This window comes from Moschus berezovskii, chromosome 2 (genome assembly GCF_049115385.1).
Source record: "Moschus berezovskii isolate FMDL1 chromosome 2, NW_MosBer_1.0, whole genome shotgun sequence".
Classification (NCBI taxonomy): Eukaryota; Metazoa; Chordata; class Mammalia; order Artiodactyla; family Moschidae; genus Moschus; species Moschus berezovskii.
In genome coordinates, this window is record NC_142461.1 from 31881477 (window position 1) to 31896261 (window position 14785).

The window sequence follows — 14785 nt, forward strand, 5'->3', positions numbered from 1 at the left end:
GTTTGCCCACAATAAGACCAAAGACTTGGCATGAGTTGTACCTGGACATTCATTAAAGGCTGGTTGAATGGGTGAATGAATGAATGCACGCATGCATGCTAAGTTCAAGACAGTTGACTGAAAAGCCCCTGCTGAGGTACAAAATCCCCGGAGAGGACAGACAGCAAATATACCTGAGGATAACCACTTTGGTTCTGCCCTTCCGGATTAACCAACCTGAGCACGCCACTTCACCTGGCTGAGTCAGTTCTATCGCCTTTAAAATGGAAATAACATCTGCTTATCACACACACACACAAATGCTGTTTGGCTTAAGTGCTACAATGCACAGAAAGCAGCAGGGGAATGGGCCTGTGAATAATTATGCCTCCATTCTCCACATGGCCACGAAGCAGCCCCCAAGCGTGGCAGCTACTGGAAGGGATGCCTATCACTAAAGGAAACATGAACTAAATTAGAAATTTTCTAACAACTGGATGGACAGAATGTGTCAATGCGTCTTCATATTTACGAGAAACTGTTAAGAGACTCTAGAAGTAGGGGAAAAAAACATCTGAAAGAACCAGTTGGAAGACTCATTACCGTAACTTCTGCTGGGCAGACTCTTAAACACTGCGATGAGCGCCTCACTATACCCAATCTTCACCTGGAATCGCTCTCCGTTCCGGATACACCTTCCCTGCTGGGAGCCTGCCACTCTGTGCAGCACGGTCCCTGCTTCCCGTTGCAGTCTTCCTTCTGTGCTGGGCATCACACTCCCCGAAACGTTCTGCCCAGAGGTGGAGGGTCTCACCATCCTGGCCTCTAATTCAGGATCCCTAGGGGGCTGTCCAGAGGAAGAGGCTGCTGTCTCCTGGAAATTCTTCGCTTTGTCCAAAGGCTCGTGAGTTGTGTTAGCAAAGGGTGTTGATTGGGTCTTGTGTGAAGCCTGAGGATGACCTTGACCTAACTCACAACCCCAGAGCTGTTGGCTGGGGATCCCTGGAGGACTGTTTGCCAGGGGTGGGGAGATCCCAGTGACAGTCACTTGATTTGGTGGGCGGTAGCTTGGGCAGGCTGTGGGCATCTCTTCTGGCCTCTGCCACATCCCCTTCACCTGCTTGGAGGTGTTGGGTGGAAAACTATGGGGATTTTGAGGTCTCTGGTCACCATGAGATGAACTGCTGGGATTCTGTTGTTTGAAAAAGAGGCCATGGCTCCCTGACTTAGAAGGATCTCGGGGGAGGTTTTGGGATGGGCCCTGCTTGGACTGGGCAGGTTTCTGATGCTGTTCTGCCAATAGTTTCTCAGCTCTTCGGGCCAGAGCCTTCTGCCGATTTGCTTCAATTTTTTTCCTCTGCTCCTCTGTAAGAGGCAAGGACATTTTAATGGGGAGATGTTCATGCAGGAATGTCAGTCCGTAACCGGAAACTTGGCAAAAGCTGAGAAAGGAAAAACAACATGGAAACAAAGATTAATTTATTTTTATTTTTTTTGCTTACCTTGATTTCAACAAGCTTTTGTCCCAGGAAATGCACAAGGAGTATGAACAAAGGATATATTAAAATTTCTTTTATAATTAAACATACACATACACACATATGACAAAAACCATGACCCTGACAAAAAAAGCAAATAGCAAGGTCAATCAAATCCAAAGTTGAAAAGGTATTTCAACTGCAATATTTTTCTCCCTCTCATCCACCAGCCAACATGAGTTAGTTATCAGATCCCAAGCAAGTTATGCAGTGCAATCCTTCAGATAAAGAGAAGGGAGCATTTTAAAATAGAAAGGATAATGGATTAGACTGCCATAGACCAAAACAACCACATACCATGACGCGACATTTATAAAATAGCCTCTTTCCAACCTGAAAGAAGGAAAAAATCATTAACATCACATAGATTGCACACTAAATTCACCCCTCAATCCTTTTAGGAGAAGGCAATGGCAAGCCACTCCAGTACTCTTGCCTAGAAAATCCCATGGAAGGAGCAGCCTGGTAGGCTGCAGTCCATGGGGTCGCTAAGGGTCGGACACAACTGAGCAACTTCACTTTCACTTTTTACTTTCACACACTGGAGAAGGAAATGGCAACCCACTCCAGTGTTCTTGTCTGGAGAATCCCAGGGACGGGGGAGCCTGGTGGGCTTCCGTCTATGGGGTCACACAAAGTCGGACACGACTGAAGTGACTTAGCAGCAGCAGCAGCATTCCTAGCAAGGCAATCTGAAGGTGGTAAGAGATGGGAATCCCAGACCACCTGACCTGCCTCTTGAGAAACCTGTATGCAGGTCAGGAAGCAACAGTTAGAACTGGACATGGAACAACAGACTGGTTCCAAATAGGAAAAGGTGTACGTCAAGGTTGTATATTGTCACCTTGCTTATTTAACTTATATGCAGAGTACATCATGAGGAACACTGGGCTGGAAGAAGCACAAGCTGGAATCAAGATTGCTGGGAGAAATATCAATAACCTCAGATATGCAGATGACACTACCCTTATGGCAGAAAGTGAAGAGGAACTCAAAAGCCTCTTGATGAAAGTGAAAGAGGAGAGTGAAAAGGTTGGCTTGAAGTTCAACATTCAGAAAACAAAGATCATGGCATCTGGTCCCATCACTTCATGGGAAATAGATGGGAAAACAGTGGAAACAGTGTCAGACTTTATTTTGGGGGGCTCCAAAATCACTGCAGATGCTGATTGCAGCCATGAAATTAACTTTCCAACTTTCCTTGGAAGGAAAGTTATGACCAACCTTGATAGTATATTAAAAAGCAGAGACATTACTCTGCCAACCAAGGTCCGTCTAGTCAAGGCAATGGTTTTTCCCATGGTCATGTATGGATGTGAGAGTTGGACTGTGAAGAAGGCTGATCGCCGAAGAATCGATGCTTTTGAACTGTGGTGTTGGAGAAGACTCTTGAGAGTCCCTTATACTGCAAGGAGATCCAACCAGTCCATTCTAAAGGAGATCAATCCTGGATGTTCATTGGAGGGACTGATGCTAAAGCTGAAACTCCAATACTTTGGCCACCTCATGCGACGAGTTGACTCACTGGAAAAGACTCTGATGCTGGGAAAGGTTGGGAGCGGGAGGAGAAGGGGACGACGGAGAATGAGATGGCTGGATGGCATCACTGACTCTGTGGACATGAGTTTGAGTGTACTCCGGGAGTTGGTGATGGACAGGGAGGCCTGGCGTGCTGTGATTCATGGGGTCGCGGAGAGTCGGACACGACTGAGCGACTGAACTGAACTGAAACCCATGACCAAGGAGCAACAAGTGACTCTTGGAAAAGTAAGGTGAAAACAGTAATACATGCTCGTTGCACAAATCCAGATGCTACACATAGATGTAAAGAAAAGAGTAAAATTAATCTGTAATCTCATCATCCATTAATAACCACTGTTCATAGGTGGTGGTTTAGTCATTAAATTGTGTCCAACTCTTGTGACCTCAAAGACGGCAGCCCACCAGGCTCCTCTGTCCATGGCATTTCCCAGGCAAGAATACTGGAGTGGGTTGCCATTTCCTTCTCCAGGGGATCTTCCCCACCCAGGGATCAAACCTGTGGCTCTTGCATCTCCTGCTTTGGCAGGCAAGGATATTTACCACCAAGCCACCAGGAAAGGCAGCTAGTGTTCACAGAGTACAGTATAATTCTTTTTCTCTATCTATATCCTTAGATACAAGTCCTGTATTTTGGAGATAGATGAATTTACTACAAATTATATGGGCTTCCCAGGTGGCACGAGTGGTAAGGAAAAGTGAAAGGCATTTAGTCTCGTCCGACTCTTTGCGACCCCATGGACTATACAGTCTATGGAATTTTCCAAGCCAGAATACTGGAGTATGTAGCTGTTCCATTCTCCAGAGGATCTTCCCAACCCAGGGACTGAACCCAGGTCTCCTGCATTGCAGGAGGATTCATCAGCTGAGCCACCAGGGAGAACCTAGTTCTGTTCCTGGGTCGGGAAGATCCCCTGGAGAAGGGATAGATAACCCACTCCAGTATTCCTGGGCTTCCCTGGGGGCTCAGATGGTAAAGAATCCACCTGCAATGCAGAAGACGTGGGTTCGATCCCTGAGTTGGGAAGATCCCCTGGAAGAGTGGTAAAGAATCCACCTGCCAAAGCAAGAGCCCTAAGAGACACAGGTATTCTTGCCTAAATAATTCTACAGACAGAGGAACCTGGTAGGCTACAGCCCATGGGTTCACAAACAGTGAGACACAACTGAGGCACAGCACAACAGGATCTTTTACATACGTATCCCAAGCCTGATTTTTTTCCCCCAATTAATTTACTTAGGTCTTTTTTCCAAGAGCTGAGCCACTTTTACAACATTCTAGGCCCAAGAGCTTGACACCAACTTCTCTGGCTTGATTCAGAATAGAGTCGGCTCTCAACGGGCCACGTAATGTTTACAGTGATGACAAGGGGGTAGGGGTGGGGTACTCTGAGAAGAGCCTGGCCTTAAAAAGGTTTCCTTCCTCTTGCGACTGTCTTTGACCAGAACCCCTAAACATCTGTCCCCGGAGACCTCCCACTTCCCCCACCGTCAACAGTTAGGAAGGGGTTAGAGAAAGGCTTTGTTCCCGGGGCTCCGCTCAAGTTCTCAGGTTCCCTGGGCAAAACACTCCTGCCCAAACTTGCCATCCAGGGCTTTGCCAAGGCCCCAAATTCTCCAGGTCCAAGGCCTGGTGCGCTGCCTCCACTAGCCAGGGGAGACGAGGCCGTGGGATGAGGTCCCATTGATCGGCCCCAAACCATAAAGCCATCCCACTACACGGAGGCCCCTATTCTTTTTGCTAGGACCTGGGTTCCACCCCATTTGGGGAGCGCGCATCTCCCCCCAGACTTGGCAGGACGGAAGCGCCATTCCCACCCCTATCATCTCCACTTGGATTCACCCTTTCCGTTGGCCACTCCCTGCTCCAGGCTGCTATTTGGTCTCGTCCTTCTCCGACGCCTTCCTCCCAGTTTACCTTCTCGGCTGGTGAGACCTAGACCGCGAGCTTCATTCGCGCCAGGCCCCGAACCCAGGCGCGTCTCCAGAGCCCTCCCGAGCCAGGTTGCTCTTCCGGTGACCGGTTAGGCGCAGGTACTCGAGTGCTTGCCAGTTCGCTCGCCTTATTTCTGTTCCCTGGCCTGAGAGGTAGTGTTAGTGGCCGTGTCGCTCATCGAGGAACTACATTTCCCAGTGGGCAAAGCGGTCCGAATTGCGCCTTAAAAAGTGAGAGTTCAGGTGGCGGGAGGCCGGAGCGGTGCTGCAGAGCCTTCTGGGATTTGTAGTTTGAGCTAGGAGCCTGGTGAGAATTAGGAGAGACGCAACGTCATGGGCGGGGTGGAAATGGTCCACCCTGGGAATTGTAGTTCTCCATTTCCTGATGCTGAAGCTGAAGCTCTAATCCTTTGGCCACCTGATGGGAAGAGCCGAGTCGTTAGAAAAGACCCTGATGCTGGGAAAGATTGAAGGCAGGAGGAGAAGGAGACGACAGAGGACGAAATGGTTGGATGGCATCACCGACTGGATGGACCGGAGTTTGAACAAGCTCTGGGAGACGGGGAAGGACAGGGAAGCCTGGCGCGCTGCAGTCCATGGGGTCCCAGAGAGTTGGACACGACTGAGCGACTGAAAAACAATTCCCTGAAAGGTTTCACCAAACTCCGGATCATTAAACCCGAGTTGTTGAAGTTTCCAAAACTGAAGGCTTGCTGTGAAGAATCAGAGTTGCAGGGTTTTTGTTTCTGTTTTTCCATGCTCTTCCTTATTTTTAGTAGCACCCAGGAAGGAAGCAGTATGAGCTGTGCAAAATGTACAACATCATAATAACCAGGAATTTCATTTGACAAGTCAAAGATCCCGAATCTGCTTCTAATCTCATAGTAATATGGAAAGACGGGCAGTCGGATTTGGTCGCCCTGGAGGACCGGTTCCTGATACCGATAACTTTGCAATTTAAGCATCACCTGCTGTTCCAACGCCGACCTGACCTTCTTGAACCAAAAGAGAATTAGCATTGTCGTCACTGTCATTGTCATAATCATCCTTTTCATCTTCAGTTGTTGTGTTGAGCATTTAATCTGAATTATCTCATTTAATCCTCACTACAATTTTAAGGAGCACACAGTATTTGTATCCCCCTTTTACAGGTAGGAAAATGAATAGCTACTGGATAACTTTTTCAAAGCCTTATTAGTCTATTTGTGGTTCTGACTCTGGAGCCCACACTTTTGAGAGAAAGTTAGTAACCTTACACTATCAGAGTCAGTTTACCCCATTTCTGAGCACCAGAGTGAGCCCCGTTTCCATTCCATAATCAACTTCACTATTAAATATTGTTGGTAAATACAATATTCCCCTATCATCACATAAATATTGCTATTCTGTTTCCAAACATGGCGCATTTTAAAACAAACAGGTAGATCATTACTTAAAGATCTGGAAAAACGACCTAGATGTATTGTTCAGGAAAAGAGAGCACGTCAATGCGTACAGTTTGATTTATTTTTTTAAAAAAATCCTTAGCTATCAGTGTGTGTAAACTCAGTTCACAACCAAGGGAGGATGGGGTACACTAGCCTACTTTTTAATCTAGAATTTCCTGAATCACTTGAATTTTTAAAAAATAATCATATAGAACTCGTGTGACTTTTGAAACAGTAAACCAGGTTTTTTAAATGACAAAGGCATTGGCCTGTCTTACAGGCCTTGAGTGAAGTTCAGCACTAGATAGTGTTCAAATCTCAGCTCCACCCCTTTCATTGGCCAAGTCAACACAGTGACCCTACCTCTGTTTCCTCATCTGTAAATTTACAATAAGATAATAGTACCACCTTTCTAAATCTTCTTGTGGTAAGGATCAAACTGAGAAAATACAGGAGAAAAGCACTTAGGGAACTGTGAAATCTCAGAACAGATGGGAGAGAGACATTGCTATTATGTGAGATCTATCTTCTTTGGTTCAGTCACTCAGTCATGTCCGACTCTTTGCGACCCCATGGACTGCAGCACGCCAGGCTTCCCTGTCCATCACTAACTCCTGGGCTTGCTCAAACTCATGTCCGTCAAGTCGGTGATAACATCCAACCATCTCATTCTCTGTTGTCCCCTTCTCCTGCCTTCAAATATCTTCTTAGGTCTTTCATTACTTATACCCAGAAGCCATTTCCTACTATGTAGTGTGAGCAGAAATGAATGAACATCTTTCCCTGCCCTTTCTGTCCCCCAACAAGAGTCAGTTAATTTGCTAAAAAGCTGGGTGCTGGGCACTCCACCCACATCTGCCACCCATTCATACAACAGTCACTGCCCTTGGCAGTTGGCTTACTTGTAAAATGACATATTGCCCTTTGATGTGTGCTAAGCAGTCCCTTGGACTGCAAGGAGATCCAACCAGTCCATTCTAAAGGAGATCAGTCCTGGGTGTTCATTGGAAGGACTGATGCTAAAGCTGAAACTCCAATACTTTGGCCACCTCATGCGACGAGTTGACTCACTGGAAAAGTCTGATGCTAGGAGGGATTGGGGATAGGAGGAGACGGGGACGACAGAGAATGAGATGGCTGGATGGCATCACCGACTCGATGGACATGAGTTTGAGTGAACTCTGGGAGTTGGTGATGGATAGGGAGGCCTGGCGTGCTGTGGTTCATGGGGTCGCAGAGAGTCGGACACGACTGAGCGACTGAACTGAACTGAACTGAAGCAGTCATGGGGACTGGCAGAGCTTGGGTTCTAATATTCCTATAGATTCATGGGATCAAATCCTAATTTGGGAAGTCTAGATTAACTAAAAGATGTGCTTACTGTTCTAGCGCAAACATTCTAAAATTCTAAGAATAGGAAATTAGAATAAGAATTCGGTTTAAAAAAATTGTCTTCAGAAAGTAAACTGATCAAACACCACTCAGTGTTCACACCTGCTTTGTCAACAGCACCACTGATTGAGTACCGTTATATGCAAGGCTTCTTTGTTTAAATTTCTGTACTTCCAAAGTTCTTCAGGCAACTTATAGTAAAAATTCATTCACTGAAGAGATTTTAAAGTCCTGGAGGAAAACATGGGAGACAAAGATTAGAGGGAGAGGTGAGAGTAGTTGTAGAAGCTGAGCTCTAGATTGACTCAGAGCCTCCTCGCAGCCACAGCAAAAAAAAAGAAACATTGTGCAAGGCCATCAAATAAATACCACACAGCTGAAACTCCCAAACACCAGTCAGCTGGGCAATGTCTGCTGGTTTAAAACATTGCCTGGTTGCCTTATATACACATAAACAAAAGGAAAATGTGATAACTAGCTTGTAAAGTTATTTTTTTAATGATTTATATAATTATATCGGAGAAGGCAATGGCAAACCACTCCAGTACTCTTGCCTAGAAAATCCCATGGATGGAGAGCCTGGTAGGCTGCAGTCCGTGGGGTCACTAAGGGTCGGACACGACTGAGCGACTTCACTTTCACTTTTCACTTTCACACATTGGAGAAGGAAATGGCAACCCACTCCTGTGTTCTTGCCTGGAGAATCCCAGGGACGGGGGAGCCTGGTGGGCTATGGGGTCACACAGAGTCGGACACGACTGAAGTGATTTGGCAGCATAATTATATAAAATTACATAAAATGGCTTGAAAGCTCATTTTGTTTTGGGTTGGCCAATAGTTCGTGATAGTGTGGGAAAACCCGAATGAACTTTTTGGCCAGCCCAATAGTTTTTAAAGGTTTAACTGGTTTTTCTTTAGGAAAGTGAAGAATGTCATAAATGTCTTCGTTTAGCAAAATTAAAGTAGTTTTCCTTTCAAAAATACCCAATAATATTTAGTGTGTGAAATCCAAAGATCTGACAGACGCAATTAAAAGGGATTACAGCGATAGGACCCACTTCCTGTCCTCCAAAAGATTACATTATTTGGAAGATAGAAGACAAATAGCTAAAATTGTCAGATTTAGCAAATGTCCCAAATATTTATCCCCAATAGTGCATGAGACATGCTTTTATTATAAAGCTATTATTTATCTGAAATTTTAGTTTAACTGAGGGTCCTATATCTCATCTGACAAACCATAAAAACAGTCCATTCCTTTTGTATCTGTGAGCAGTGAACCGATATGCATTGATAGTGTAGATACAAGATTCACAAATACATTGATGTGGAATTTTAAAGCTGGAACTAGACTATCCGGTTTTACAAATGAGGAGACAGAGGCCAGACCAGCTGCAGGTTCAGACAGCACCTTTGTGTGTTGTAAAAACATACCCAGAGGATTTAGCTGTGCCTGACAGCAAGGACCAGGCAGTGGCTGGGCTGGAATGGGGAGCATCAGTCCCACCACAGTAATTTTTCTGACACTAGTTAAACATACAAGTAGCTGTTGCATGCTTGCCCTTGCCTAGCAGTATGTCTGGGTACCTACTGCAGCCCTTTCCCTGGAGCTTACACACTAGGGATGCAGGCACTGGGCTTCCCCCTTCCCTATTTCTGATCCCCTAGTGACAGTTCTTTGGGAAGGGAATTTTTGACAGGCACCTCAAGGGCTTGCCATCACTCAAGTTAATTACACCTAGAGCACTGTGATAAGATTTGGGAGCAGATGCGAGACTTTGGGTGGATAAGGAGGCTGTTCCCACCTCGAGTGCTGCCAGTCAGTGAAGGTATTTGCATATCCAAAGCACAGAGGAGCCCTGTGAAAGTTTATAAGCCAAGAAATTCACCTTCCTTAGCGGTTGTTCCATTCTGGTGGACTTAATTGCTTCGAGTCTGACAGTTAGAGTTTTTCTCCCTTCTCTTATCCGTACCCCCCACCTCCCTGCCCTGCCAAAGCTCTAAATGTATAAAGACAGAAATTCAGTTTTATTTCTACACTGTGCATTCCACAGTTAGGTGTGAATGTTCTCCAAGCATCTTAATTTCTCATAAAGATGAGAAATTATTATTCTTGCCTGGAAAACATCATGGACAGAGCAACCTGACAGGCTACAGTCGGTGGGGCTGCAGAGAGTCAGACATGACTGAGCAACTAACATGCTTCGGACTTAGTGGCTGTGATTCGTTCACAAACCTCTCCCTCAAACCTGGCACATTTCTGTTGCAACAACTTTGCCAAAAGCACCTCCCAACCAATATCCTGCTCCAGTTTCCTTAAACCTATGAAATTTTACTTTTTTGTTTCTCCAAAATCACAGACTCCTTTTTATGCATCCATCCATTCATATATTCATTTAGCAACAATTCAAGGACCTGCTGTGAGCCATACATATGCTGTGCAAAGGCCCTGGGGTTGCCACAGTCAATAAAAACCCAGAGATGTCGCCCTTTCTTCTTAAAACGTACAGTCTGGGGAGGCAGACACATACACACAAAATGGAAACAAACTAAATAATAAGTCTTTGAAAAACCTAAACAGAGGGCCCCAGAAAAGATGGAAGGAACTACTTCTCAGTGGTCAGGAAAGGCCTCCTCAAAGGGGGGCACTGAGGCTGAGAGCAGAGGGCGAGGGGAGACAGTCACAAAAATATTGGAGGGAGGAGGGTCCTGAGCCCAAGGGACCAAGATGAGAAAGAGCTGGGCATGTCTTTGGAGCTAAAAGAAAGCAAGTGTGGCCACAGGACAGTGGGAAGGAGGGCAGGCGGCACACAGGGAGGCCGGAGAGGCCCATAGGGCAGATAATGCCAGGATCCTGCATGAATGTTTGGATTTTGTTTAGGGAGCCGTGGGGACCCACTGGAAGGATTCACCCTGGAATAGTGTGATTTGGTGTCTTAGGAAGATTGCTTTTGCTGCTCAGTGGAGATATCCCTGGAGGAAGGGGAGAGTGCCAACAGGAAGGCCTTTTGGGAAGCCAGGTAGGAAGGAGTCCAGACCAGAGAGCATGGTGGCCTGGCGAGACAGTCGTGTTAGAAAGATGGTGGAGGAAGACTCTAGCACCACGTCCCCTTCTCAGGGAGCCTGACTGTCCGAGGCCAGCACACAGCATGCAAAGAGAGACCCATTGCTCACCTCCCACTGGTGACAATGGACCTGAAGTTGTTTAGAAAGCTGGGGAAGTAAACAGTACTTTCTTATACTCTGCTGTGTTTTTCTGTATACTAGGGAGCTTCTTTACAGAAATATGAATTGGAAAAATTTTGTTCTTTCATGATGGTTAAAGGAATATGGAGGCAAAGAGGAGATAAGTAGCTTGTTCGAGGATATAGATAACATTGGAGCCCAAACTTGATCTCAGATGTCCTGCCTCCTACTTCTTATCCAGGTTGCTGCTTCGTAGGTGCTATAACAAGGGAAGAACCTTCAGACTTGGCTCAGTATTCCACGTTTGATACACAGTAGATAATCCACCCCATGGGAAACTGCCCATGTGGTAGCACGCAATTTGTGTTTTGTTTTGTTGTTCAATTGCTGAGTCGTGTCCTACTCTTCGGGACCCCATGGGCTGCAGCATGCCAGGTTTTCCTGTCCTTCACTGTCTTCCTGAGTTTGCACAAACTCATGTCGATTGAGTCAGTGATGCCATCCAACCATCTTATCCTTGGTCGCCGCCTTCTCTTCTTGTCCTCAGTCTTTCCCAGCATCAGGGTCTTTCCGATTACGAGTCATTGGCTTGGTGCAATATCCCTGAAGGCCACCAGGGGGCGAATAATAGTCCATGATCCCAGCCTGTGTTACTGTTCCCATCACTCTGTCTGGACTCTTCTTGCTTCCTGGTGGCTCAGCTGGTAAAGAATCCACCTGCAATGCAGAAGACCTGGGTTTGATCCCTGGGTTGGGAAGACCCCCTGGAGAAGGGAACAGCTACCCACTCCAGTGTTCTGGCCTGGAGAATTCCACGGATTGTATAGTCCGTGGGGTCGCAAAGAGCTGGATGTGACTGAGCGACTTTCACTTTTCTCTGTTTATGCTTTTTCTCTTACTATTTCTTTCATTTTTGTATTGTACAGTATTACATTTATTACCATTTTATTATTCCCTCTTCCAGCCTCTGTTTCTCTAACCCCATATCCAGCCTGCCCATATCATGGAAATAAAGCATTTTTACTAGTTTGTTGTATGTCATGAATTTCTCCTGGTTTTCAGTTGCCAAAGACTGTGAGCCTAACAGTTTATATTTCCCTCCTCTAGCCTTTCCCTGCTTGTTTTTAAAAAATATTTATTTATTTGGCTCCGTTCTGCCAGGTCTTAGTTTCAGCACATGGGACCTTTAGTTGCAGCATGTGGGATCTAGTTCCGTGGCCCAGGATTGAACTCGAGCCCCCTGCATTGGGAGCACAGAGTCTTATCCACTGGACCACCAGGGAAGTCCCTTCCCACTCATATTGGTTTGATTTTTACTTTTGCAGCCGTCAATTGCCTTCCCTCCCTTCAATAGAAAAAGAAAGGGGATCCACTCCTGATTCAAATGAAACATCACACAAACAAAAAGTCTTTCAATCGATAAGGAATTTCAAGAGTAGGGGTCAATTTAAGTGGCCTTGAGGGCTGCATGCTGTCTCCACCGTAACTGGGACAGCATGTAAATAACCATCCAAAGTGTGGGATTCCTCTGGATCTGGGAAACACACCTCTCCTTCCTACCCTGACTCCAGTATTTCACATTTTTTACCTGTCAGACGATTCTCCTTAGTGTCCATTCCAAATTCTCTGCAAGTGCAGTTTTTTCTGTCTATGGGAGAGAGAGAGAGATGGAGGGAGCTGCTAGCCGTTTTATGTTCCTGTTGACCTGGGGGCTTGCGATCAATCCCTTCCGCAGAGCCAGGCTGCAAGCTGCAGGGTGAGGCATTCGGGTGGTGAGGATGCAGGTTGGCCATCTGCTGCAAACAGAGCTATTTCCATCTGCAAAGCTCAGACTGAATCACAGAGCAGGAACAGTCCCATATATCACGAGGGTGAATTATCCTAATTGAGTGGTTAAGAGAACGAATGCTTCTAGGTAGTTTACAGTAAAGGACCTCCTTCTCCTGGCTGCACTAATAGCAAACCACAGGCCATCAGATCCATTTGGGAAAGAGCATTAGCATCCAGTCCATTCACCTCCTTGGTCCTACAGCCCCTGTTTCCAGGAAATCAACCTTTCTCTGAGCAATCAGCTCATTATGATTTGAGTTTTTATTTCGCTCTTGTAAGCTACTGAAAGAGTAGGGACTTTCTCCTTAACCCTACTTGTTCAGCAAATGATGTGTAGTCCGGTAAGTATTACATACTCAAGTGTTTTAGACTCAGGCCCGGAGTCTCTATTTTCAAATGATGGAGGTAAATTCCCAACCTTCTGCGACCCTGTTTCCATTTAAACAGGAAACTCCAGAATTCCTCCTCAGCGTCCTCTCTAGCTTACTACAGGCACCTCCTTCTCTGCTTGTCAACAAATGAAAACAGTGATTTGCTTTTTTAACAATTTAGAAGTCCTGTTTCATGCTATCCATTGGAGGGATAGTATTTTAAAATATTAATTAAAAGCAATATATTTTTTGAATAGGCAATACATTCACATGATTCAAATTCTACGCACATGTAAGAGCACCTTCAGTGAAATGCTTTTCTCCAGCTGGAAGCAGATTTAACATGAAGCTGCATGAGTGTCAGCTTCAGGTACCTCTTTGCATGGGTCTCTTCTAAGGCCCTGTTAGGTACCGGATTCTCTATTCATTTTACATTATTTTTTCTTTAAAAGCTGTCCTGATCAAACTATGAGTTTCAGTGCCTCCAAGACTTGAATCTGCCTCTGCTTGCACCTCTGGATTTTAGCCTCCCTGCCCAACAGTCAATACTGATCATCACATTCGTGCATATATTTATAGGTATATTTTAGATGTGTGCTAACTCACTTCAGTCGTGTCCGACTCTTTGTGACTTTATGAACTGTAGCCCACCAGGCTCCTCTGTCCATGGGATTCTCCAGGCAAGAATACTGGAGTGAGTTGCCATGCCCTCCTCCAGGGGTTCTTCCCCACCCAGGGATTGAACCCAAGGATCGAACCTGTGTCTCATGTCTTCTACATTGGCATGCAGATTCTTTACCACTAGTGCCACCTATGTAAGTAAAAACATATTTAACCCTTGTTCCATTTTCTATAAAAGGTAACAGACTGGAAAAGTCATTCTGCACTTTGATTTTGCATTTGTTTTGAAGTAAGTTACTTTCTTCCTATTTTGGCTTCCTCCTTTATAAAATGGAAAAATTGAGTCAATCCCAGAGACTTACTTTTAGGATTAAATCAGACCATGTAAAGCACTTAGCCTATCACCTGGAACATAGGAAGTGATGTAAGCTAATAGATGTAAGCTATTATCCTAGAGTTAAAGCTTAAAACGTTCTACAAAGCAACTCTAATGAAAATGGTAGTGGGACTGATAACATGATAGCAAATGGACGAAGCAAAGTAAGAAGCATCTGTTCTTTATTATCTGCCTGCAAGATGCCAATTGTCCATGATTGGAACTATTGTTGTTGCTGTTTAGTCCCTAAGTCCTATCTGACTCTTTGTGACCCCACGTTCTGTAGCCCGCCAGGCTCTTCTGTCCATGGGATTTCCCAGGCAAGAATACTGGAGTGGGTTGCCATTCCCTCTCCAGGGGATCTTCCTGACCCAGGGATCAAATCCATGTCTCCTGCATGGCGAGAGGATTCTGCACTCCTGGGCCACTGGGAAAGCCCCATGATTGGAAGAGAAACATATAAAGAAAATGTTTGTCTCCAGGAGCTGCCAGTCTAGGGGAAGACAGGAGATGCGTGTCAAATGTGATACGAAAAGAATGCATGGCTGTGAGGATTAGCGAGGAGATCATTGCTGTCTGGAGCGACGGTGG

General features: G+C 45.6%; 1 protein-coding gene across 2 annotated transcripts in view; it reads right to left on the reverse strand.

The window, feature by feature from the left end:
- The window catches only part of SMARCAL1 (SNF2 related chromatin remodeling annealing helicase 1), a 56633-nt gene extending 51457 nt beyond the window's left edge, over nucleotides 1-5176 (reverse strand). Inside the window, exons 1-3 of one of the 2 annotated variants that reach the window (XM_055397785.2) lie at nucleotides 4975-5176; nucleotides 1815-1850; nucleotides 583-1421 (exon numbers count right to left, since the gene is read on the reverse strand). In XM_055397785.2, the coding sequence (XP_055253760.2) occupies nucleotides 583-1363 (781 nt within the window). In that variant the 5' untranslated portion in view covers nucleotides 1364-1421; nucleotides 1815-1850; nucleotides 4975-5176. The remainder of the gene's footprint in view (nucleotides 1-582; nucleotides 1422-1814; nucleotides 1851-4974) is intronic. The other variant, XM_088827729.1, reaches the window with a different exon arrangement.
- Between the last annotated feature and the right edge of the window lie 9609 nt (nucleotides 5177-14785).